At 32.4% G+C, this 24082-nt stretch overlaps 5 protein-coding genes across 14 annotated transcripts in view; 3 read left to right on the top strand and 2 right to left on the bottom strand.

Moving 5' to 3' along the window:
- LOC109859818 (kinetochore-associated protein 1) overlaps positions 1 to 8973 on the bottom strand; it is an 11033-nt gene extending 2060 nt beyond the window's left edge. The window contains exons 1-26 of one of the 5 annotated variants that reach the window (XM_020438406.1): positions 8892 to 8973; positions 7991 to 8172; positions 7304 to 7539; positions 7100 to 7201; positions 6891 to 7014; positions 6659 to 6813; positions 6353 to 6549; positions 5768 to 6225; positions 5493 to 5684; positions 4969 to 5387; positions 4716 to 4884; positions 4498 to 4593; positions 4225 to 4416; positions 4016 to 4146; positions 3797 to 3908; positions 3447 to 3687; positions 3179 to 3317; positions 2923 to 3074; positions 2608 to 2849; positions 1703 to 1998; positions 1472 to 1629; positions 1183 to 1386; positions 975 to 1090; positions 772 to 881; positions 583 to 704; positions 172 to 447 (exon numbers count right to left, since the gene is read on the bottom strand). In XM_020438406.1, the coding sequence (XP_020293995.1) occupies positions 172 to 447; positions 583 to 704; positions 772 to 881; positions 975 to 1090; positions 1183 to 1386; positions 1472 to 1629; positions 1703 to 1998; positions 2608 to 2849; positions 2923 to 3074; positions 3179 to 3317; positions 3447 to 3687; positions 3797 to 3908; positions 4016 to 4146; positions 4225 to 4416; positions 4498 to 4593; positions 4716 to 4884; positions 4969 to 5387; positions 5493 to 5684; positions 5768 to 6225; positions 6353 to 6549; positions 6659 to 6813; positions 6891 to 7014; positions 7100 to 7201; positions 7304 to 7539; positions 7991 to 8128 (4777 nt within the window). In that variant the 5' untranslated portion in view covers positions 8129 to 8172; positions 8892 to 8973. Of the gene's footprint in view, positions 1 to 82; positions 448 to 582; positions 705 to 771; positions 882 to 974; positions 1091 to 1182; positions 1387 to 1471; positions 1630 to 1702; positions 1999 to 2607; positions 2850 to 2922; positions 3075 to 3178; positions 3318 to 3446; positions 3688 to 3796; positions 3909 to 4015; positions 4147 to 4224; positions 4417 to 4497; positions 4594 to 4715; positions 4885 to 4968; positions 5388 to 5492; positions 5685 to 5767; positions 6226 to 6352; positions 6550 to 6658; positions 6814 to 6890; positions 7015 to 7099; positions 7202 to 7303; positions 7540 to 7990; positions 8190 to 8321; positions 8412 to 8827 lie in introns of those variants that run through there. The other 4 variants (XM_020438404.1, XM_020438403.1, XM_020438407.1 and 1 more) reach the window with 4 other exon arrangements.
- Positions 8974 to 9052: 79 nt separating this feature from the next.
- Positions 9053 to 10978, top strand: LOC109859819 (protein KBP homolog). The gene is made up of 2 exons (XM_020438409.1): positions 9053 to 9139; positions 9223 to 10978. The coding sequence occupies exons 1-2, from the start codon at positions 9073 to 9075 to the stop codon at positions 10893 to 10895; spliced, it is 1740 nt and encodes a 579-aa protein (XP_020293998.1). The 5' UTR covers positions 9053 to 9072; the 3' UTR covers positions 10896 to 10978.
- Positions 10979 to 11454: 476 nt separating this feature from the next.
- On the top strand, positions 11455 to 18893 carry LOC109859820. Of its 6 annotated transcripts, none has more exons than XM_020438413.1 (3): positions 11455 to 11540; positions 12869 to 13136; positions 17262 to 18893. In XM_020438413.1, the coding sequence occupies exons 2-3, from the start codon at positions 13076 to 13078 to the stop codon at positions 18833 to 18835; spliced, it is 1635 nt and encodes a 544-aa protein (XP_020294002.1). In that variant the 5' UTR covers positions 11455 to 11540; positions 12869 to 13075; the 3' UTR covers positions 18836 to 18893. The 6 variants fall into 6 exon arrangements, with proteins under 6 accessions (XP_020294002.1, XP_020293999.1, XP_020294001.1 ...); XM_020438410.1 differs by lacking the exon at positions 17262 to 18893 and adding an exon at positions 13236 to 15146; XM_020438412.1 differs by lacking the exons at positions 11455 to 11540; positions 17262 to 18893 and adding exons at positions 11551 to 11970; positions 13236 to 15146.
- Positions 18894 to 19766: 873 nt separating this feature from the next.
- LOC109859823 (sphingosine-1-phosphate phosphatase 2-like) lies at positions 19767 to 22297 on the top strand. Its single transcript, XM_020438417.1, has 4 exons — positions 19767 to 20735; positions 20843 to 21044; positions 21127 to 21351; positions 21501 to 22297. The coding sequence occupies exons 1-4, from the start codon at positions 20255 to 20257 to the stop codon at positions 21916 to 21918; spliced, it is 1326 nt and encodes a 441-aa protein (XP_020294006.1). The 5' UTR covers positions 19767 to 20254; the 3' UTR covers positions 21919 to 22297.
- On the bottom strand, positions 22285 to 23933 carry LOC109859825 (PIH1 domain-containing protein 1-like). Its single transcript, XM_020438421.1, has 6 exons — positions 23638 to 23933; positions 23180 to 23362; positions 22930 to 23102; positions 22659 to 22859; positions 22424 to 22567; positions 22285 to 22344 (listed from the first exon to the last, which is right to left on the bottom strand). Exons 1-6 carry the CDS (start codon positions 23810 to 23812, stop codon positions 22309 to 22311), a joined length of 912 nt encoding a protein of 303 aa, XP_020294010.1. The 5' UTR covers positions 23813 to 23933; the 3' UTR covers positions 22285 to 22308.
- Between the last annotated feature and the right edge of the window lie 149 nt (positions 23934 to 24082).

A 24082-nucleotide genomic window follows, 5' to 3' on the forward strand; every position in this document is an offset into this window, starting at 1 on the left:
ACGCGAAGAGAAATGTAGAATACACATTTAGTACCGTCTTTTTTTTTTTTTTTTTTTTTTTTTTTAATTAAAAACATCGTACTTGCAACATTCCTTCCTCAAATTTAGTGGAATTTGCCGCGAGCTGAGCGTACTCGTAGCATTCTTTCGCGGCAGCGACGCGATCGGCACCCGGCGGTGTGTGATTCACAACGTAATAGAGCGCCGCGGTGCCGTAATAGAAACCGTCCGGGTCGGAAATTCGTTGTATGCACTTCTTGATTTCCTTGAGCAACGTGATGTTTTTCGAATAAAGCGACCACGTGTCATTCGATTTAACAGACGTATTTCCCCATACACGAGTCACCTCGCCTTTAATAGCCAACGTGCATATCAAATGCGTTTCTAATTTGAGAACGGGCGTGATGTCGAGCCATTTTTCGTACGTTCTTAAATTCAACTCGGGAGCTAGAGTGAAAAAATAAATATCAATAAAAAATATCAATAAAAAATATCAAATTTAAGTTGATTTTTGTTTGTTTGTTTTTTTTTTAAACTTAATTTGCAAAGAGGCAATACGCGCAAGTTATATACATCACGTACTGATAATCTTCCAAATGTCGACTTTGTGCAAGAACGGAAGTCTCCACTGCGCTATTGACGGCAGTGTATTATGTCCCGGATTAAGATGCATCCACTCGTCCTGTTCCATTGATGTAGGAGGTCTGAGATGTAATGATTAATTTAGTTTCTAAATGAACTAAACGCGAAATTGCGAATTTGCGCACTTACCCATTTCGCGTGTAGTTTTGCAAAAAACAGAGATAATTTCTCTTATCCATACTTTTATCCTCTATTAGATCCATTAGTATAATAAACACCTCGTAGTGATAAAAACTGATCTAAATTTAAAAAACAAAACGAGATTTACATAGATAACGAGATCAGATAAGAACACTGCGCTAAAACTGAGATTTTTATTCTTCATAACTTACTTGTTCCCATAATACAGGAACAAATCGCTTCAGCATAGACTTATCATCCATTTGTGCAACAATTGCATTACATTTGTTTCTTAATCCGTCCACCTCGTCTCTCGAGATGATCAATTCTATAAAATATTGTTCAGATATTTGTGCACAAAGATATTTGATTTAAATATTGACTGTTGCAAATATATGTTTATTTTTGTAGTTTATTTACCTTTGTTTGCATTTGTATTTGAAATGGTTATTGTCGGACACCAAGTTTTTAACAACGTTTGCAGGTAAAGCAAGAGACAATCGTTGAAATTGAAACCGAAATTAGAACAATAATCTTTTAGCACTGTAATTACATTCTCCTTATTGCTATTTATAATTCCCTGTAAAATTTCTCTTTTGCTTGAAGTATCATTTATCCAAATTTCTGCAGATAAAAATAGATCTTGCTACACTTTTGATAAAAAAAATTGGATTTCTTATACATATACAGAGACAATGCAAGAGTATACCTTTGTAAGCTATCGAGTAATCTAAAAGCCGTTGTGCCCAAATGTGAAGCAGTTTATACCACTCATATAACTGTAATGATTCTTGATCGTTTCTCAAGCGTGAATGTTCATATCCAAGAGTCGAAATGGTAGAATGACGAATATAATCCGTCTGGTATCTATAAAAAGAATTGCTTGTAAATGGTAATGTTGTTGCGTTAGTTATAAAAAAAAGATGTTTAATTTTCTTACAATGTGGAAGTTGTGGAAAGCCAAGTGCACGCTTCCTGCTCGGGTAACATAAAGAGACAAGATAGTCCCAGATGCAAATCGAACGATCGCCCAGTACACAATTTTTTTAATAAATTGATGGAAAATTGATACATTATAGATTTCAATTTTTGCATTACGATTTCGTTCTTCGTGAATGTACTGTGGTATGTAAAATAAAACATCTTGAAAATTTGCAATAAGGAATAATCGTTGTGTTGAAGTTGTATTGTTATCGAATTTTCCAAAAAGTTATTCAACACTTGATTCATATGTTCCTACGCATAAAAACAAACAGTAATATGTTATATATTATACATAGTTTTTTATACACAAATTTTATGTAACTAGCACAACAGTGACCCCTCCCCCCCCCACCAAGGCCGCGCGGCCGAGGTCAGTGCCCCGCCAAGGCCGCGCAGCTGAGGTCAGTGACCCCGCTAAGGCCGCGCGGCCGAGGTCAGTGACCCCGCCAAATTCGCGCGGCGGAGGTCAGTGACATTACTCTGTAGTATGTATATAATACATATAATACAATATAAAGTATAATATTATAAATATATAATAAATTATATGTATATGTATTATTTAATGTTATATATAATATAAATTACAGTCACGTTATTTTCACGTGTTGCTTTTCTACTCTTTCCTGTCACGTGACTTTAGTTACGTTTTTAATTTTCTCTACATATACGACGAACTGTCTCAAAATCGCTTTTCATTATTTACTCTCTCGATCTTACCGATTCGATTCGACTCGATCAACCAACCAACCAATCGGCAAAGAGGCAATAATAGGTGCGATATATTCGACTCCAAACGCGCACTTCTCTCTCGGTCCAAATGCCTTTTTTAATATAGGAGGAGCAGAGGATATCACATACCTTGGAATGCGTGATTTTATAATTATCAGTTTGATTTGAATAGAATATGTTAAGAGATATTGCGTCCTTAAAAAAAGACAACAGTTTCTGATCCAAAGTTATCGCTTGATCTTTATATATTGTGTATAATTTCCAATTAGATAGTGGCACGATTTCTTGTCTCGCATCACAATTATGTTTGTTAGAAGAACTTGGACAAACACTGATACAATTATAAAGTGTTAACGCAGATTGCAAGTCACCTGTGAAATATTAATACGATATAGATTATTTAGCGTCATTTCGATTTTTTTCGTACGAATTTGTGATACATACCGTCTTGACAAGTATTTAACATCAAAATACTTAAAGTTTTTAGTATTTTTACAATACTTGTATCTATAACAGCATGTTGTAATGCTGATAAGCATATTTTATATATATTTTTAAATTCTTCTGTTTTCATGCTCAAATCTTCAACGTTATTACTGCAAGATAAGAAACAGTATATCTATGTAAATTGAATACATAAGAAAAAGTGAGAGAAAGAGAGAAAGAAATTATAAGAACATCATAAGATGTATATATATACTTGACAAGTTGTAGTAACGCGTTCATATTTTCTATTTTTTCCAGCAAAGTTAAAGTTGCATATGATTTTTCTAATCCTAACAGTTCAGCGATTTTAATAGCCGTCTCGTGTATTATTGACAAATCGCTCTCCTTCATATCTATCAAATTGTATAAGCAAGTTAGCAATATATACTTGCAACACCAATATACAATATATATATATATGTAAAAAACAATTAATTTATAATATTTTAATTATATAAATTGAATATATATATATTTTATACTTGACAGTAACTCTGTGATGCAATTGCGTAACACAAGCGACTTCTGGGTGCGGTAAGTCTTCATTGAGACATCAATTTTATAATCTCTTTTCAATATATATAATGATTTTAAATCTTTTATTGCACTAATAATTCTATCGCAATAAGAAGCACAAGCATTCGGTTGCTGTGACAAATTATATATTTTAAACTCAATGCAATCTAGCATTTCCATGTGATAGGCCAAAGATGTCGATGCATTCTAGAAAAAAAAATAAGACTTACTTGTCAATGTATGATTAAATATAGTTGATAGAGATTGGTCTTATTTCCATATTTTGATCTAGTATTTGTCAAGAAGCTGTTTTTACCCGAAAAGAAAAAGCTGCAACGACGTAGTTAACAATTCCTTCGTAACAGTACAAAACGTCAACAGTATCACTTTCTAAGTGATGTAATATGTTCATTGCTTTTTGCAGATTTCTAAACACAATATAGTACAATATAATACATTAAGATGAGAGAACCGCAGTATTATCCGCACTTTTCTCATTGCGTAACAACTCAAAGTAAATAATTACAATATTTACCCTTCGTTCAATCGAGCGTTTATGCATCGACAAAATGCATCTCGTTTAAACTGCCTATCGTTTCTAGTCAACACATCTATATCTTCGATCATGCAATCGCGATCTTCCTTTATCACACGTGATATTAATCTCTGAAACAATAAATAGTTTATTAAAAAATGTCACAAAACGCGTCATACAACAATAACGACAAGATTAATGACACCAACGTTATTTACGCCTATTGTTGAATATCCGTATTTTTTTAATACGAGCTTTATCGGTACGTAGTCACGTTCAATTTTGATTTTAAAACACAAGCTGTGATCGAGACTACTGCTTGTTTCCGCCAGAGTAGTTACAGCCGAGCTCCAAGGCACTGGTACTTTTTTTAAAACTGCGAGAGTCTGTTCTAGTCGATTCTGCAAAACGTACACATGTATAAATATAAAACAGAAGTAGAAAACGTATTTTGGCAGTTTTCAATTAGCAACGATGTTTACCTCTATGTTATGTATAAGGTTTATTAAAATAATAACTCTCTTTTCCCACAGAACTTCCTCGTCAATCCACCAACCACTCGAATTTTTAGTAGTTTTCTAAAAAAAATTGTATATATAATGTACATGTGTATAATAACACGCATGTATCTATTTATGCACACTGTTATACACAATTATATATTTATAATTCTTCATTACATAAAAATAAAGATACAAACCTGAATATATGCGCATAGCACGGCATCGGTTTGTAAATTATTACTAAGCGTATAGTCCTTTAGAAAGGTGTTTACAAAATTTGAGATTTCATCCAAATGTATTTTGTCCAATAGTAAATAAATCGCTTCTCTAGGTGAGCCGACGTACATATCGAGAGGTACTCTCAAACTATTGCATTAAAATGTGAAATTTACAATTGGAATATTATACGCGTTTCATAAAGTAATTAAACTTGTAATATACTACACCTACCTGTAAACAGTCTTCAATTGTTTAATATCGGATAGAGCTTGAAGAAGAATCATGAGCTGCTTGAGAGCAGAGTTCTGGCAGCTGTACTCTTGATAGAAATATACGGATTGATTGTTTTCGAATTTGAGCAATTTTAGAAATTGCGTAGCAAAATCTATTCCTATTTCCGGCCATGCGGTACGATGAAATATCTCGAGGCATTTTAATTTTTTCACACCCCAAGAAATAATTTCATCCATTTTATCGGGTAGCGAAGATAATAATGTTGGTATGAAATGGATAAGCCACGGCCATAGGCATGACGGGGCCATATCATCAGGCAATATTCCAAGGATGTCTCGTATACTTTGCGTGGTTACATGTTTTACTATCTTACGGTAATGCCTTGTCCAAATTAAAGTGGCAGGTTTCAATTGTCCCTATAAATACGTGATAAGTGATAAAATTAACTTTTTGAAATATAACGCACAAATGATCATCACATTTTTACACTAGGATTATGTAATTACGATTATACACGGTACCATGCTTAAGTAGGTGATACATTCTTCTAATAAATTTGCCTGCGAAAATCTTATCCACTTTTTCAAAACTGCCTTATCCTTCAACAACATATCTGTCTCATTGTCTTGGATGATTCGAAAAGTCTCGAGTCTGTATAAAGTGTCATTTATTAAAGACAATTGGCTATTAAATTGAACAGTTGACTTTTCTTCCTAAATAAAAAAAAATAAGAACAGATGACGATAAAAAAATAATGACAATAAAAATATTGATAATCATGCAAAAATTACGATACCTTCATATCTTGTATTATTCTTTGCTGAGCATATAAATAGATTTGTTTCATCTGCGTATAATCAGAAATGAGGGCTTTGCTACAACATTCAGTCACGTATTGCACACTTTGTATTTTATCTAAAATACTTATTAGTGTGTCCACGTTAATTGAATCGGGCGTTTTGCTCCAAGGGTTAAGTTGCTCTACAATTAAAGCCGCTTTAGAACAATAAATAGGTTCCACAGAAAGTCCCAATCTCTCGGCAAAATCCTCCGCTGTATCGAATTGCTTCTTCTTTAAGAGTCGCGCTAAACGCATTTCCGGAACACTTTCTGTTATAGCTTTCACTCTAAATGTGCTAATAATGTCGTTCTCGGCGGTAATGCCTTCTAGATAAAATATATAATTGCAAGCATGCACGTTTTCCAATAAGTAAGCAGTATTGGGAACATTGATCTCCAATTTTTGTTCAAACTCTAAAAAAGAATATATATATACATTATTATATGTAAAAGATAATACGGAATTATTAGATAGAATATCTACAAATAAATTGTTCACCACCCTGATCACACATACACACATACATACACGCGCACACACCTGGAAACGAAATAAGACACAATGTATACACAGAGCGATTTTGTTTAGATGACGTCAAAAATAAAATTTCACAATTAGTAGCATCATGTTGTATTATTGTAAAATCAAGCACTGGACTGTCACATATTTTTAACCCAAGCAAAGTATTTGGACATATAATGGTTAATTTATGATCTGTACGCAGACAAAGCATTTTACTGAAACAAAATATCTGCTTTTAATCACACATGATATTAAAAAAGAACAAAATTAAAAATGCAAGATAATATTAAATTGTTCTAATACAATGAAGATTCAATTACTTACTTGCTACCATAAAGAGGTTTTATTTTTTTATATCCAAATGAAAATACATTGTGAAAATTATTATACTCTTTATTAGGCCATGTAAATACCGAATTTGTTCCGACCATAGTTATTAATAGTTCTTCTGATATTATATTTACCGCAGCGCATGAGAACTGTAACAAATTTTTCAATGAGTTATGTAAAGAGATAAAAACAATTTATATATATAAAGAAAATAAATGTATTTTACCTCTGGAGATGTAAATCCTTCATACAACCGAGAGCATTCAATGTTTTTTACATGTTTAGCAATATCAGCTTTATCATCATCAATAAACGCACTTTGTAAAGCCTTAGGATAAAATTGGGAAAATCTATAATATTTAAGTTTAGTTACTCATAAAGTTTAATTAATATATCATGAAGAAAACAATATATCATGATATAAAGAATAATTACTTGTAAATAGCTCCAGCAGTTGTAATTAAAATTATAAATGTTTCTTCGTCTTCTTCTTTTAAAAATATCTGTATAATGTTATCTTCATTATCAGATATTGTTCTGTAATCAGAAGTTGTGTAATTTAAAAATATTGAAATTATTTAGTACAATCTTCTAATTATTCTTATTTAGATATTGTTTACTTATACAAAATTGTCTTACTTGGTAAATATTATTTTTCCATCTGACAAGTGCAAACAATACAAGATCCTATTTGTAAGAACCACAAATAAAAAGAAACCATCTTTGGACATACAGTAACAAACTATGGTGGATGGAAAGTTAATGCTACATAATATTTCATCACATATCTCGTTAAAAATTGTGAGTGATTTATCAATTGCCGCACAAAGTCTGCCATGATAAAAACACGCTACAACATTTGGTTGTTGGTCCACCTTAATAACACATTAATTATATATTAGTCAATATTAATAATACACTAAAATATTCTGTGTAATATGTATATATAATTACAATTTATAAAAAAAAGAAAAAGAGAGAGAGAGAGCGCATTATTACTCCATTTATGTTTATATTTGAACGGTGACTTTCATATCAGTAAATTGTTTCGTTGATCATTTTTAAATGCGCGGTATGATAGCGCATACAAATTGGAGCATGCGCACGTTGCGCAAAAATTTAAACATTACACGAATAAAAGACAAGTGATGTTACAAATTTGTACATAGATGAAAGTTAGTTTCTTTAAAAGAAACTTTCCTTACTCTGAAACGTGTCACAATTTTATCTTTCAATTATAGTATAATCGTGTATATTCTAGGACAAAAAGATCACTAAAACAACCGATTCTGTGTAACCGTCAAATCAGCATTAATGTAAAACTACCTTCTCCGTAGAAGCGATCATTGCCACAGTATGAGCCTCGTACAAGGAGCCATTGTTTTCGGCAATTAATCGGGTCCCAAAATTAATAGTTTCATCATCCGCAGAAAAACCCGACTGTATTCGATTCCACGATGCCATTTTTAATACATATCTCGCACTAAGAGAGGTTGCGTTTCAATATACTGCAAGTATCGCATATCTATAGTTCATGTGTATATATATATATGTATAGTTCATGTATATATGTATATATTATGTGCATATGATATATTATATATATATATATAATATACAGAAAGAATTCAGAGAGCAACCATCTCATTGTACTTACTTGACTGCTCACAGCTCTCCCAGCTGATTGATTTAGCGCTATACATCTACAAAAGTGTAGAAATGTAGAACTACGGTGCGACATCCACTTTTAAAAGTAGACGGTACATATGTAAAGGGTCTACAATGGAAGTAGGCAGTATGGAGTAAGGCTGCGTTCAGGGAGCACGCTATCAGCTCTATTGTGTCATCTTTGTTTTACATCTAATGAGCAATAAAGATAGAATGATGCAACAGCTATCCGAACAAAGTCTAAGAAGTAAAGTTCTTGGCGTTATATGATCCAATCAAAATAATCAATGAGAGCTTAGGAGAGCTCAATGGCTCAATGACTGGATGAGATGGTTCCTCTCTGACTTCTTTCTGCCAAGTGCGACTCGTTGATGTACCAAATAGCTTTGAGAAAGATAGAGAAAGAAAGGTGAGAAAGAAGAGAGAGAAAGAAGAAAGACAAAACATTTTATACATATTTTCAATATTAAAGTTTTGTTTTGCTTTTGAGGTAACCTTCATATGTTTTTTCATATGATTTAAAATAACATGTTTAGATGTCCTTGACGAACAAATTTACATGTGTCGACGCGTTTCGAGAATCACTAATGAAGCATCTCTGTTTGATACAACTTTCCCTGGAAATCCTTGTCTGGTCGTCGCATATTGGGCATACTTGGCATGTGAAGTGTAGTAATCTGTTTGTAACTACCTGAAAAAAAAAAATTTGATATTGTGAATTCTATGTATGTTTCTACGAAATGCATGAATTTCTGAAGATACTTTCCAAAATTTTGGCCGAAAAGAGATCTAAATCTCTCAATGCTGGTAATGTATAAAAATCAATTATTTACAAATAGTGTATACACAAAATGTATGTAGTTTTAATACATGCATTAACTTGTGTTTAGCATCTGCTGAAAACAAGAAACCAGATAACAGCAAGGAGAGTTTATCATTAAAGCTAGATGTCAATGACAGTTACATGGGACTTGCACAAATATTATACACAATACGACTAGCCTATGTAAACTGTACCAGTCCAGATGAAGAACCATTCTACGATAAGAAAAAAATTTCTGAAAATCACAGAAAAATACTTAAATCTAAAGAAATCCAGTTACAAAAAGTGTTTAAAGAGACATCTAATAACTTAGCAAATATACACTTTGATATTGTTATATCAATTGCAGCAAGTTACACGTTCTTAGGTGACATTTTAGTTTTCTCAAATTGTGATTTATTAACTTCGGCGGAAGAATGTTTTAAAACAGCTATAGAGTTATTAAAAGGAAAAGAATTGGATTCCAAAGCTATTTTAACAGCTTTGCATGCATATCACATGTTATCACATGAGTTTTATACAAATACAAAATCAGATGAAAGTTATGCATTATTAGTTACTGCAGTGTCCTTATATACAACATATACAAAAGAAGAAAATTATTCTATTCCTGAGACATTTATTGATATTTTTAATCTTGAAGATATAAGATACTTGAAATTTGAAACAGATGCCAAAGAAATTTTAGATAATAGTCATGTATCAAATTTGAGAACATTAATAAAGCTGTATAACATGTCTCCAAAAGACAAGCATGAATTTGTGCTATACATGCACAAGTTATTGAAGGATCATATGGAAGAAGCACTTGTACAATCAGGACATATAGAATGGGCTATTGCCTGTGCATCTTTAGCCACTTATTTTATATATTATAATCGTTTTACTGAAGCTAAAAGTCATCTTCTTATTGCAAACAAAGTATTGGCTGAATATAATGACAAAGCATGCATGCATGCTACTGAACAAGACAATGTAAGTTTAACATCAATGTCAACCGAGACATCTGAAACAAAACAAAAAGTTAGTCTGTTTCGATACGCAGATGATAAACTGAAATTACAATGGGGACTGTATGGAATTTCACTTCTGCGTGTTTCAAAAAAGAGACTGTTAGCGCCCGAACAAAATAACACACCTTGTGAAAGAGATAATTTGAACTCGGAATCTCTTTTACTATTTGACGAGAAATTGGAGTCACTTGTATATTTGGATGCAAACAAACAATTTCTTGATTTTACAGATCACTATGTGGAAAATATTACCGATGCTTTTGAAGTTTTCATTCATAACTACAAAAATCTTCACAAAGTAATGGCAAGGTGTAAAGAAAATAACGAACTGCATCGTAGTGTTGAGGCAAGTTTATATATGTCCAGATTGTGCAAATATATATCGTATTTTGAATCAGACATATCCAAGAAAGTACAATGGTACAATAAGCAAATAAAATGTTTAGAATCTGTAATTGAAAATTTAAATGAAACAAATAATCAAAATGTAATGCGAATGCGTAAGATTCTTTGGCTCGAAATGAGTGTAGCTTATACCACAGTTATGAATATGTCTGAAGAAATATTGGCACAAACAAATGAAGACATAGTTGAGAAAACAATTGGTCTCTCTCTTTGTGCACTACCAGACAAAATCTTCGATTGCTTAACAGAATTTTATAATATTACACTAGACAATGAAGATAAAAAAGATAAAAATGCTCATAAAGTTGTAGAAAAAAAATAACTTGACAAAGGCTACTATGTTATGTACAGACAACTTTTATATTTCTTTTTATATTTCTATACTCTAAATATGTCTAATAAATTACATTTGTTATAATATTTATTTTAGAACTGTTTTGACATATATATATATATATACACAGCAGAATCTTCCTTGAGTTTATGTCTGTTGATTCTCTTGAGGAAACGACGCAATTTCGAGTGAGTCAACTTTCGACTATCCAACTAACTTGTTAAAATATCTTATCAGCTCAATATTCAGATTAATTCCCATTCGGATTTCTATATTAAACTCTGGAAATATATATACATTTTACCTTGTCGTCATCAAAAAATGCTCCGTTGAATTATCATGGTTTTAAAAATCAAGAGTAAAATTATCACTTAAGTAAGCAAATTTGCTAGAAGATCCTACGATCTCATACGTTAAAACCTAGTGAATTTGCTTTCGTAACTATCCTCTCGTCTCACAATACGCTGTTGACCGTCTGTTGGGAGAAACGGAACGTAGATGTCACTGCTGTTAACTTTATTGTGTTTAGCTGGCACTCCTAGCAAGAGTCAAACTTTTCGAATACACGAGGACCAACATTTTCGAATAATGTGTCGCGTGTGAATAATACTCGTTTCATCAAGACTTTTATTGGTAAGAATTTCTTAATTGCGTGTGATAAAAAAATCTATATTGATAGTTTTCAGTGAGTAACATGTAACGTGTGCAACTCTGTTTTGTACAATTGTGTTTACAATTCTTGTCACACGCGCTTTTCTCTTAAGAAAAAACAAACGCGGCGTGATCAGTTTTCCCATTTCCGACTGGGATTCGGCAAGAACCGAGATATTTGGCGGAATTAAGAATTTTATTTGACAATTTGTGTGGCTTCAATTACGGAAGGAAGTTTTGGATTACGATATTCTCTCGAATCGGCACGATCAAATATACATCCGCGTACAGAACGAGGTTTTGGAAAAACAGTGAAAACAAAATTGTCGTTATTTCAATATAAAATCACGTGTCAAGTATCAAGATCGGTCTTGCCAACTCAAACCGGCCGGTTAAACTAATCGGGATTGATGTAATTTGATCTTTTATTTATAAGATCGTGGATTTAAAGTTTATTTTATTTTCAAATACCTAATCACAGCTCAAACGGTGTTATATAAGATAGAATTAAGACGATCTTTCCTAAACATATAAGACCGCAAATATGTAATGATATAAAAATCTGTATTTCATCAAATATTTATCAATTCGGCTGCGCTACGCGCAAATTGTTAGTATGTAGAGGATTATAAGTTCATGAAAAATTAAAGGTCATGAAGAAATAATCATCTTCTCTGAGGCTCGAAACGTCGAAAACTAGTAGAGCAGATGTAGTATACCTATCTAAGTACTGTGTAGATAATAATTGCGATAAGAGTCAGGACAGATGATCGTGCTATCTTTTTCTCTTTTATATTAATTCATACACATAACAAATGATTACTTTCAGCAAAATCGATTGCTTACTGAGCGCTTTGTGTTTATTGCTTATTATTGGCATATACAGTAGTTTCTCGCTAATATTCCGCTTTTCGGTTCCGCGAGCAGAAAGATATCAAAAGAGGTATTATTCCGAGAAATGTTATCTCTCTGATTGGCTCGACCGCCGCGGACCCCACTAATTCGCGCGAAGCTTAGGCGAAGCACTTCTAGGAATTGATGAGGATGAATCCCGGTACGATACCGGGATAAAAATTCGGCACGTCAGCAAGGAACTACCGTATTTTATATATAGTTACGATAAAGATCTAGAGAAAAAATCGAATCAAAGCTTGCAAAGCACAATAAGCACAAAGCTTACTAAACTTTTAAAGAAAGAGATTGAGATTTTTGTGTGCAACTTATTCTACGACATTTTTACTGTATTTTTTGTTTTGCTTTTCAATGTTATGTTTTTAATATAATTTACTTAAACTAACATGTTTCTTTAGATATCCTCGTGACGAACAGAACTATTACTATTCTTGCGTTCCAAGTATCACTAAAAAGCATCTTTGGATACTGACATCGATTTACTCAGAAATTAGAATCTCTCGTCCGTTTATTGCACGTTGAATATACTTGATGTGAAGCGACTATTTTTTTCTAAAAGACCATTTTCGATATTGTGAGAAATATATAAAATATATATACATACAATGCGTGAATTTCTGGATATACTTCCCAAAATTTGGGCAAAAAAAAGAACTCTCAATACTGGTAACGTATAAAACTAACTTATTTACAAATAATTTATTACAAATAATTATAATTCACACACACAATGTGAGTTTTAATTACTATTGAATTTGTGTTTAGCATCTGATGAGAAAGAAAAGTCAGATGACAGCAAAAATATCTCAGCAAGGTTACACGTCAGTAAAAAGTATCTGAAACTTCTAAACTCAGTACGTAATATCAAACTACAATGCGAGAAAGATATAAGAACGAAAAAAACAATTTCCGACAAAACAAGAAAAGAGCTAACAGCTACAGAAGTCAAGATATGTTCTATGTTTACAGATATACGTAAACTGAAGAACTTAAAAGATACATATTGTGATAGTATCCTATCGGTTGCAATAACAGTTTTAGTTAACATATATATGTCAGATATACGTAATGAAATTAATAAAGTTGAAGAATGCTGCAAAATGAATATAGAACTTATGAAAGGACAAGAACTATCTCCTAAATACATTATACTAGCTATGGCCACGCAGCTGTGGAGAAATTATATTCTATACTTGAAAAATGCACCAAAAAAAGAGCGTTATTCATGCTTAAGTACAGCAATGCTTCTGCATTGTACGTATACAGCAAAAGAAATATATCCTACTCCTATTAAATATGATGAGATCTACTATGGACATGAAACGAATCCAAAACTCATTTTAGATCAATTTCAAATAAATATTTTGGAAGAAATAATAAAAATGTATATTTTTTATCCACATGATAAACACGAATTTGTATTATATATGCATAAATTACTGAAAGACACTATGGAAGAAGCACTTTTACAGTCAGGACATCTTGAGTGGAGTAGTACCTGTTCTAACTTAGTGTTCTATTTTATTTCTCATAATCGTTTTTGTGAAGCCAAAAGTCATCTTCTTATTGCAAACAAAATAATGAACAAATATATCGAGAAAATAATGATTATAGCCGAGACAGATAATACTTCAGATGAGGAAAAAGATGTAGCTGTTTGTAGGTATTATAATGCAATACATGCACACAACTTAAGATGGGTGCAATACGCAACTGAACTTATTCGTAGTTCGCAAGAAAGATTGTTACAGGGTGAAAAGATAAGTAACAATAATTCACCTTGTGAAATAGATAATTCAAGTTTAACAGCTTCTTTAGTATTTGACGAAACATCTGAACCTGTACTTGCATATTATGAGGAAGGCATAATAGATTATCGGTCTTTTACAGACCAATACTTAATACATTATGATGACGTGCGCAAACTTTGCGAACCGGCAATGGAAATAGCGACTAACGCAATGAACTACTTTGATCTAACTGACAATTTATATCGTCTTGGTGAAACAGGTTTATATTTGTCAAGACTATATAAATATTTGTCTTATTCTGTTAGAAACTCTTCAATGGCAATAGAATGGCATAATAAACGAGTAAAAAATTTAAAATACATAAGTGATAAATTAAAGACATGTACAGTTTTACAAGAAAAACGATTATATCAGGCTGTTTGTCTAGAATTAGGTCTCGCTTATTGCGCATCTTTAGATAAAATGGAAGAAAAGATAGTACGAACAGGTGAAGATTTAAGAAAAGACGTAACAAACTTATTTCGCGAACAAGTAAGAAACATTATAGACTGTTTTAATATTGTAAAACTATACGATAGTGAATTCAAAACTCTTTCAGAAACCTAAAGATGAGGAAAAGATATATTGATAAAGATAGGTTTTTTTTTTTTACTATGTTACGTACAGACAACTTCTGTATTTATGTATACTCTATAAGGATGTCTAATAAATTAGAGTTTTTGTAATATTTATTTTTGACTAATTTTGACATACAATGGAATATCCTTCGAGTTCGTGTTTGTTGACTCCTTTGAAGAAACGACGCAGATTTCGGATGTGTCAACTTTCTAGTCAACTAACTTGTTAAAAATTCTTATTGGCTAAATATTCAGGTTAATTCTAATTTCTCACTCGGATTTCTATATTGAACTCTGGCAATAAATAAATATTTACCTCGTCATCACCAAAAGATGCTCGTCCGATGGATTATTACGATTTTAAAGCGATTATATTTTTTTGCGGAATCGATTCTGACGATCGATTGTGTAATCTCAAAACGAGGGTAAAAATTTCCACATAGTAAGCAAATTCGCTAGAAAATCCTACGATCTCATACGTTAAAACCTAGTGAATTTGCTTTCGTAACTTTCCTCTCGTCTAACAATATGCTGTTGACCGTATGTTGGGAGAAACGTAACGCAGATGTCACCTACTGCTGTCAACTTTATTGTGTTTAGTTGGCACTTCTGGCAAAAACCAAACTTCGAACACGAGGACGAACATTTTCGAATCATGTGTCGCACGTGAATACTACGTTTCATCGTCAAGACTTTTGTTGGTAAGAATTTCTTACTTGCGTGTGATGAAAAAATCTATATTGGTAGTTTTCTGTGAGTAACGTACAACGTGTGCAACTCTGTTTTTATAATTGTGTTTACAATTTTTTTATACGCGCTTTTTTCTTAAGAAAAAATAAACGGCGGTATTATTTTCTCCATCTCCGACTGAGAAGGTTCGGCAGGAACCGAGATATTTGGCGGAATTGAGAATTTTATTTGACAATTTGTGGGGTCAATTATGAAAGGAACAGTTTTGAGATAACGATACTCGTATTTAGCACGATCGAATATACATCTGCGTAGACGGCGAATTTTTGGAAAAACAAAAAACAAAATATCCGTTATTTCAAATATACAATCACAGATGCGGTCAAGGTCTTACTACAAATATTTTGAATCGTTCTATCTTTATTTCTTGTTAAACGAAGGGTATAGATAGAACGTTGCTTCGAAATATTTGTAGCGAGACTTGGCTGCGTTGGGAAGCGCGCTATCAGCGCATCCCACGTGTCGAGTATCAAGATCGGTCTTGCCAACTCAAACCGGCCGATTAAATTTATAAAATACCACCTGCGAAACTCGATAGCTTTTGAATTAATTTGTAATTTTAATCGGCCGGTTAAATTAATCGGAAATGATGTAATTTGATCTTGTATTTATAAAATTGTCGATTAAAAGTTTATTTTATTTTCAAATACCTAATCAATACTCAGGCAGTATTATAAGATAAAACTAAGACGATCTTTTTCCTAAACATATAAGATCATGAATTTGTATCAATGTAACGATCTGCGTTGTATCAAAAATTTATCAATTTGACTTTGTACACAAAGAGTGTTATTATATAAAGAGTATAAATTAAAAGAAATTTCATGAAAAAATAATCATCTCTAAGGCTGGGAAAGTCTAAAACTTAGTAGAGTAAACATACTCTAGTAGATTAGATTGTACATATATCTATCTACCTATGTAGCTAATTGCAATAAGAGTAAGAAGGATAGGTCATCGTGCTATCTTTCTCGTAGTAATTCGGAGTTTACTCCTCGGTTTGATTAAGAGTACCGACCCTCTGAATCATGATACACATAACAAATGATCACGTTCAGCAAAATCAATTGTTTACTAAGCGCTTTGTGCTTATTGTTGGCATATAATTTTTATATTTGCGATAAAAATCTAGAGAAAATGGCCTAATCGCACAGAGCACAATAAGCACAAAGTTTACTAAGCTTTCAAAAAAAGAAAAGAGTTTTGTGTCTCAACTCTTTCTACGACATTCTTATTGTACTTTTTATGTTTTGCTTTTCATTATTATGATTTTTAATATGATTTACTTAAACTAACATGTTTTTTTTAGATGTTCTTGTGACAAACAGAACTATTACTATTCTTGCATTCCAAGAATCACTAAGAAGCATCTTTAGATTTTGATATCAATTTACCCAGAAATTGAAATCTCTAGTCCGTTCAATGCACGTTGGACGTACTTGATGTGAGGTGAAGCGACTTTTTTGTACAAAAGACCATCTTCGATATTGTGAGAAATATATATAATATATATATATACATATAATGCGTGAATTTCTGGATATACTTCCCAAAATTTGGGCAAAAAAAAGAACTCTCAATACTGGTAACGTATAAAACTAAATTATTTACAAATAATTATAATTCACACACACAATGTGTGTTTTAATTACCATTGTTGAATTTATGTTTAGCATCTGATGAGAAAGAAAAGCCAGATGACAGCAAAAATATCTCAGCAAAGTTACATGTCAGTAAAAAGTATCTGGAACTTCTAAACTCAGTACGTAATATGAAAATACAATGCGAGAAAGATATAAAAATGAAAAAACAAATTCCCGAGAACATAAAAGCAATAACAGCTACAGAAGTCAAGATATGTTCTATGTTTACAGATATATGTAAAATGAAGAATTTAAAAGATACATATTGTGATACTATTCTAATGAGTGCAATGAAAATTTTAGTTGACATATATATATTATATAAGTGTGGTAAATTCAATAAAGCTGAAGAATTGTGCAAAATGCGTATAGACTTTATGAGAGGACAAGAACTATCTCCTAAGTATATTATACTAGCTATAGCTACACAGCTGCAGTTAAATTATATTCTATACATGAAAAATGCACCAACAAAAGAGCGTTATTCATGCTTAAGTACAGCAATGCTCCTGTATTGTACATATACAGCAAAAGAAATATATCCTACTCCTATTAAATATGATGGGCTCTACGATGGACATGAAACGAATCCAAAAATCATCTTAGATCATTTTCATATAACTATTTTGGAAGAAATAATAAAAATATATATTTTTTATCCACACGAGAAACACGAATTTGTATCATATATGCATAAATTACTGAAAGATACTATGGAAGAAGCACTTTTACAGTCAGCACATCTTGAGTGGAGTAGTACCTGTGCTAACTTAGTGTTCTATTTTATTTCTCATAATCGTTTTTGTGAAGCCAAAAGTCATCTTGTTATCGCAAGCAAAATATTGCTCAAATATTCCGAGAAAACAATGAATATAACCGAGGCAGATAATACTTCAGATTTGGAAAGAGATCCAGCTACTTGTAAGTTTTATGATGCAGTACATTCAGTCAATCTTATATGGGCGCAATACGCAACTGAACTTATTCGTATTTCGCAAGAAAGACTGAAAGGAGATGAAAAAATAAGTACCAATAATTCATCTTGTGAAGTAGATAATTCAAGCATAACAGCTCCTTTAGTATTTGACAAGACATCTGAACCTGTAGTGTTACATATTAAAGATGTGGAAATAGATTATCAGTCTTGTACAGATCAATATTTAATACAGTATGATGATGTGTGGAAACTTTATGATGTGATAATGACAATGTTGGACACCGCAATAAAGTACTTTAAGCTACGTAACAACTTGTTTCGTCTTGGTGAAACAGGTTTATATGTGTCAAGACTGCATAAGTATATTCCATATTTTGATGGATCTTCAGAAAGAATAAATTGGGTTTTCTCACGAATACAAAATTTAAATAACGTAATTGAGGAGTTAAGTGAATCTACAGATCCACATGTAAGACGTATATATCAGGTTCTTTATCTAGAATTAAGTCTTACTCGTTGCACACTTTTAGACATGTGGGAAGAAGCGATCATACGGACAGGTGAAAACTTAGATGAACGAGTAATAACAATACTTAAGCCGATAACAAAAGATATTATCAACTGTTTTTCAAATGTAAACCTATACGATCGTGAATTAAATCCATAAAGCTGTGAGATGAAAAAGATACAAATGTTGACAGAGATAGTTAACGCTGTATTATATATTTGTGTACTTTGTAGACATATGTATATATATATATATACATATATATATATATATAAAATATGTAAATACAGTTTTATTTAATAAATATAATTTTGTATCTGGGATTATCCGGATATCTGAATAATCAAGACCAATTTGTTTTATACAAAAACTATGGCTGTGTTCCAGAGTTCATTACCAATGAAAATGTATAACGTATGTAATGTGAACTTTAGATTTGTATATAGTACTGACAGTGAGTTGAAGTGTTTTGATTCTCAATAATTCATATGTCATTCTGCAATTGACTAAGGCCGGTTCCACCTTCAGATAAAGTATCGTGTAATCTAATGGTTAAAACTCTGATTTGCGTTGTTTCACGTGTCGGTAAAATTTATATATCTGGTAAATGACCAGAAAATGACCAAAAAATAAATTACACGGCACTCTCGGTACCGTCGTATCTAACAGATAAATATGTAGAAATAAAAAACAGTGGGAGAGATGGCTCTAAGAGCTATCAATAAAAATAGTAAGGCTGTAGGAGTAGAGAATAAACTATTTCTCGGTGAAGAAACAACGGGAGAATTATGAAATGAGCAATTCCCATTTCGCACTGCCTACTGCATTACTGTTAGCCAATGAAAGACGCGTGTCAAAAAAACGCGAAATATATAATTACTTGTATAAACAAAAATGAAATAATCCCAAGAACCTTACTTCTTACTCTATGGCTGCTTTCCTTTTAGGAGACACAGTCGACACAAGTCAACACAAGAGTCATTCTGTCTTTGTTTCTCACTGAATACTGAACAAAGACAGAATGACTTTTGTGTCGACTTGTGTCTCCTAAAAGGAAAGCAGCCTATACTGCCTATTTCTATTGTAGACGGCGGCCCTTTACGCATGACCTAAAACAAAATTCAGGATCCAATCAGCAGTCTGATCTCGTAGAAAAACAGCAAAATGATTGGCTATTGCGTCTCTTCTAGTCACACGTTATACGTTATCATGTGTGTATAAACCGTAAGAAAAGGCGTTTCCGTTATTTAACAGAATCCAAAGTACGCATGTATGCAGTGTGCGTGGAGGGATTAGGTTCAACTAGGTTTATTGAAATCGGGCAAGAGAGTGAATATTGAATAGTTCGTTTCTTTGTATTTTATCAGAAAAAAAATGATTCTTTTTTTATAAAAACGTTATTGTTACTTAACAATACGTGTGTGTGAATTATATTTAATATAATTTACTTTTATATCAATTACTCTCGACGAGCAATGAAAGAAAATCTCAACAGTGATGTGCTGATTCTTTTTCTATCCTAACTATTAATCTGTGAAATATATACACTTATGATTAAATTCAACGAGAGAAAAAAGAATGGCACTTGAACTAATTGACCGTTTAAAGGACTCACGTCTGGTCGCATTAATTCAACAATTTTTTGGCGTCCAGATAAATTATGATGAACATTCTCAAGAGATTGGATATAGCAAGACATCACAAAATAATCAAAAGGAATATATTCACAAGAAAGTTGACTGGAATGACAAAAATCATGTTTTAATAAACGAAAAGATAAATAAATCTGAAGAACATAGGCAGTTCAATGGATGCACAAAGCAAACAGAATGTTTAGAGCAGGAAGACAAGTCAAAGAAAAAACATGAACTAACTGTAACAACCGTAGGAAATCCGTGCTATACTATCACTAATTTATTTTGGTATTATTTATTTTCATTTGGAACTGAGCTAGGAGATGAAGTATTCTATAGCACTTTTATACCTTTCTTGTTTTGGAATGTTGATGCAGCTGTTGGGCGAAGAGTAGTCTTGGTTTGGGCTACTGTTATGAGTACTGGTAAAGTCAGGCAATAATTAAAAACAACATATATATATATGATGATTTAAATGTATTATATAACTTATATTCTCTTTAAACCTCTATTTATATTTTTCCATTTTCAGGACAGGTACTCAAGGATGTAATTTGTTGGCCCAGACCGGCATGTCCACCAGCAGTAAGATTACAAAATAAGTGGTCACAAGAGTATGGCATGCCATCTACTCATGCCATGGTCGGTCTTTCTATTCCATTTAGCATTATATTCTTTACTATGAACAAGTATATTTATTCATTTTCCTTAGGCTGTATTATTGCATCTCTTTGGTAAGTGATGATATATATTAATAATTTCTATTGGGAAAGAATAAAATAATTAAATTTTACAACTTACAACATTTGGTTTCAGGTGTATACTTGTCAGTACAAGCCGAATCTATCTTGGCATGCATACTGTGCTAGATGTTTTGGCAGGCTTACTTTTAGCAATTGCATTAATGATTCCATTAGTACCTCTAGTAGATATAACAAATTCATACATCATCACAAACTTTTGGATATTATCGATATTGATTGCTGTCAGTATTGCCGCTATAGTATATTATCCAAATCCTGATAAATGGACTCCTACTAGGTAGGAACAAATTTAAAAATTGCCATCATCAAAAATATCGTTGCTTATAAAATCAAAAGGCACAGTAGTGGCGCCTCGCGCCAAGTTCACGCGCAACGAAGTAGCGCATTAAATTTTATAGAAGTTTGATTTTTTTGTTTTTGTTTTAGGAGTGATACTGCCATGGTTGTATCGGTCACAGCAGGAATTCACACAGGAGCTTGGCTTAATTACTTTACTGGTTTATTAAACGCGTCACAGTCTTCGCCTCCATATTATATCACTTGGCCAGTTTATTTTATGTTTGGTCATATGTTTTTGAGAACTGTACTTGGATTTTCAGGCGTTCTTATAACAAAAGCTCTCTGTAAATCTCTCACCTACATTACAGTATGTGCCATATTAGGAACTAATTGGAAAGAGCTCGTGAAGAGTCAGGATTTTAGTAGAAATCCGAATAAGGTGTTTGTCGATCTAGTCTACAAATATGTTGCTTGTTTTATGATAGGTGTAAATACAGTGTATCTGTTCCCACTAATGTTCAACATGATAGGTATTGAACGGCCAGCATTTTATACAGAAATGTAGAAGGGAAAAAGAATTACTATGAATCTTTTTTAGTGTCTTTGTTCAAGTTATGTTTACTTTTTGAAATATATTTTTTTAAGGCTCTTACTGGTCTCTCTCATGTATCTGAATACTGAGACGAATCTTTTACAATCTGTATAAATTATTTATACGTTTGTTATATTTTTTATATTTTGTTTTTGTATTTTCCGTAATTATAGCAATCATATCATTGGAAATAACTTTTATTGAAGTGTAATCGTAATATCATGTAGGCATCATATATCAATAAGTACTTCAAAATTGCGAAGTACGATGAAACTCTTATTTGACAAGATCAATCATTATTTTTTTTTAGAATTAGAAAACAAAATCAAAATAAATTTGTTATTTTTTGGGGTATTATTTTCTTTATTTCGGCTCTACTGATACATCTACACGTAATACCTAAATAAATAAGAATACATTATATACATTACAGATCTAGTCCAAGTAAGAAAACTTCGTGAAATGTTTCTTATCTTACCCTCATATTGAAATCTAAAAAGGCTCTTGCAGTATCCGCTTTGACTGTGTAGGGAAGAAAAACATCGGACGAGCGACAAGCTTTCTCATTTGTAACATTTATACGATCAGAGTTCACCAGTACTACTACATCCTCAACTAAAACCTGCAAAATGATGAAGCAAATCATATTTTAATCCTGCGCAGTATTCTTAGTCTGTAAGATGAATTCACTGTTGAATGCTCATGCAACTCACACTCTTTAGCATATCAAATAAAACGATTAGACGCTCAGCTGGACCTTTCTGTGGTTCTTTTAAAATTAAAAACTTCAGTTTTGTATTCTCATCTTGTGAAAGACTTTTAGTTGACATTTCTTCAATCAGTGGTTTAGGAACTTGTGGATGATTTCTGACTTTACGATTTTCTATTCGATGTTGCTGTAATTTTCCTATTACCTATAACATCATTACAAGTAGACTTAAAGAGTCATGCTTACAATATTTTTCACGTAAACACACAACTTACCTTTCGGTTTTTTAAAATTATAAAATCATCTGTAGAGATCTCTTTTTCGAACTTGTTTGCTACTCCACTTAGTATAATTAATATTGTAAATGCCATAAATTGAGGCTTTTCTTTACATTTTTTGAAATATGCTGAATTTATCATCACATCATATGTTGGAGTTGGTGTACTAGCTGCAAAAGAGAGATATGACTGTTAAACAGACTTCTTTAAAATATAATGTACAGTAACAAAACTTTTTATCTTTTACATTTGCTCATTTCCATTCTTTCCGCTCCAATGCTTAGTGGTATCATATAATTAGTGTTTTCATTGTCTATAATTTTAAGTAGTTCAGCATCGGATAAATCTTTTGGCGGTGGAATTTTATCAGATATGCATACATTCACAAAAATCTTCTCATTGCTAATTGTTCTGGCCTTTACACAGATACCTGTAATCACATTTTGTATTGAACAACTTTGATTCTAAATAATTAATAGGTTTGGTTGGTTTGGTGCAAAATTGGCTCAGTGGACCGAGTTAAGTTAGTCCATACGCCATTCTAGAATAAAAAGAATACACAAAGACTACTACAGCAAAACACACGCTATGCTTTGCTTTGCTTAAAATCAAAAAATTATGTTGTCGACTGAAGAAGACCGAGAAACGATACTTCCGTGACGACGGTTACGTTGGAACTCTAAATAATTAATATTGTAAACAAACCTGGAGTAGGAGTTACTATAAGACATGGGTTCTCTAAGTGTTGCATCAAATCTTCCATCTTCTGCTCTATATCACTTTTCTCATTCTCATTCTCTTGGAGGAATAAGAGAGAAGGTTTGTTTTGGTTTGGTGCGCACATGGCTCTTGGATCTGAAGCGGTTAATTCATACGCCATTCTGAGACTAATGATTTGGTGATCGGACGAGAACTGGTATTCTACAACGCGGTATGACCGTTGGCGATTCTGAGACTAATCAGAGAGAAGACTGAGAGAGTACTGAGACTACTGAGAGTCAGTTTTGCCCATAGACGTATAATATAAATAGACTGCGCGTTCCCTACCTTTGCCATGTTAAGAAAATGTCTTCAACGTTGAGAGAGAGACAGCTGGTGTTGAATAGTAGCCTCATCTTTGTCTAGCGAAGTAGTGGGGTAAATGATAGAC

The sequence above is a fragment of the Pseudomyrmex gracilis genome, unplaced genomic scaffold (assembly GCF_002006095.1).
Source record: "Pseudomyrmex gracilis isolate BER0280 unplaced genomic scaffold, ASM200609v1 scaffold_292, whole genome shotgun sequence".
NCBI classification, from domain to species: Eukaryota; Metazoa; Arthropoda; class Insecta; order Hymenoptera; family Formicidae; genus Pseudomyrmex; species Pseudomyrmex gracilis.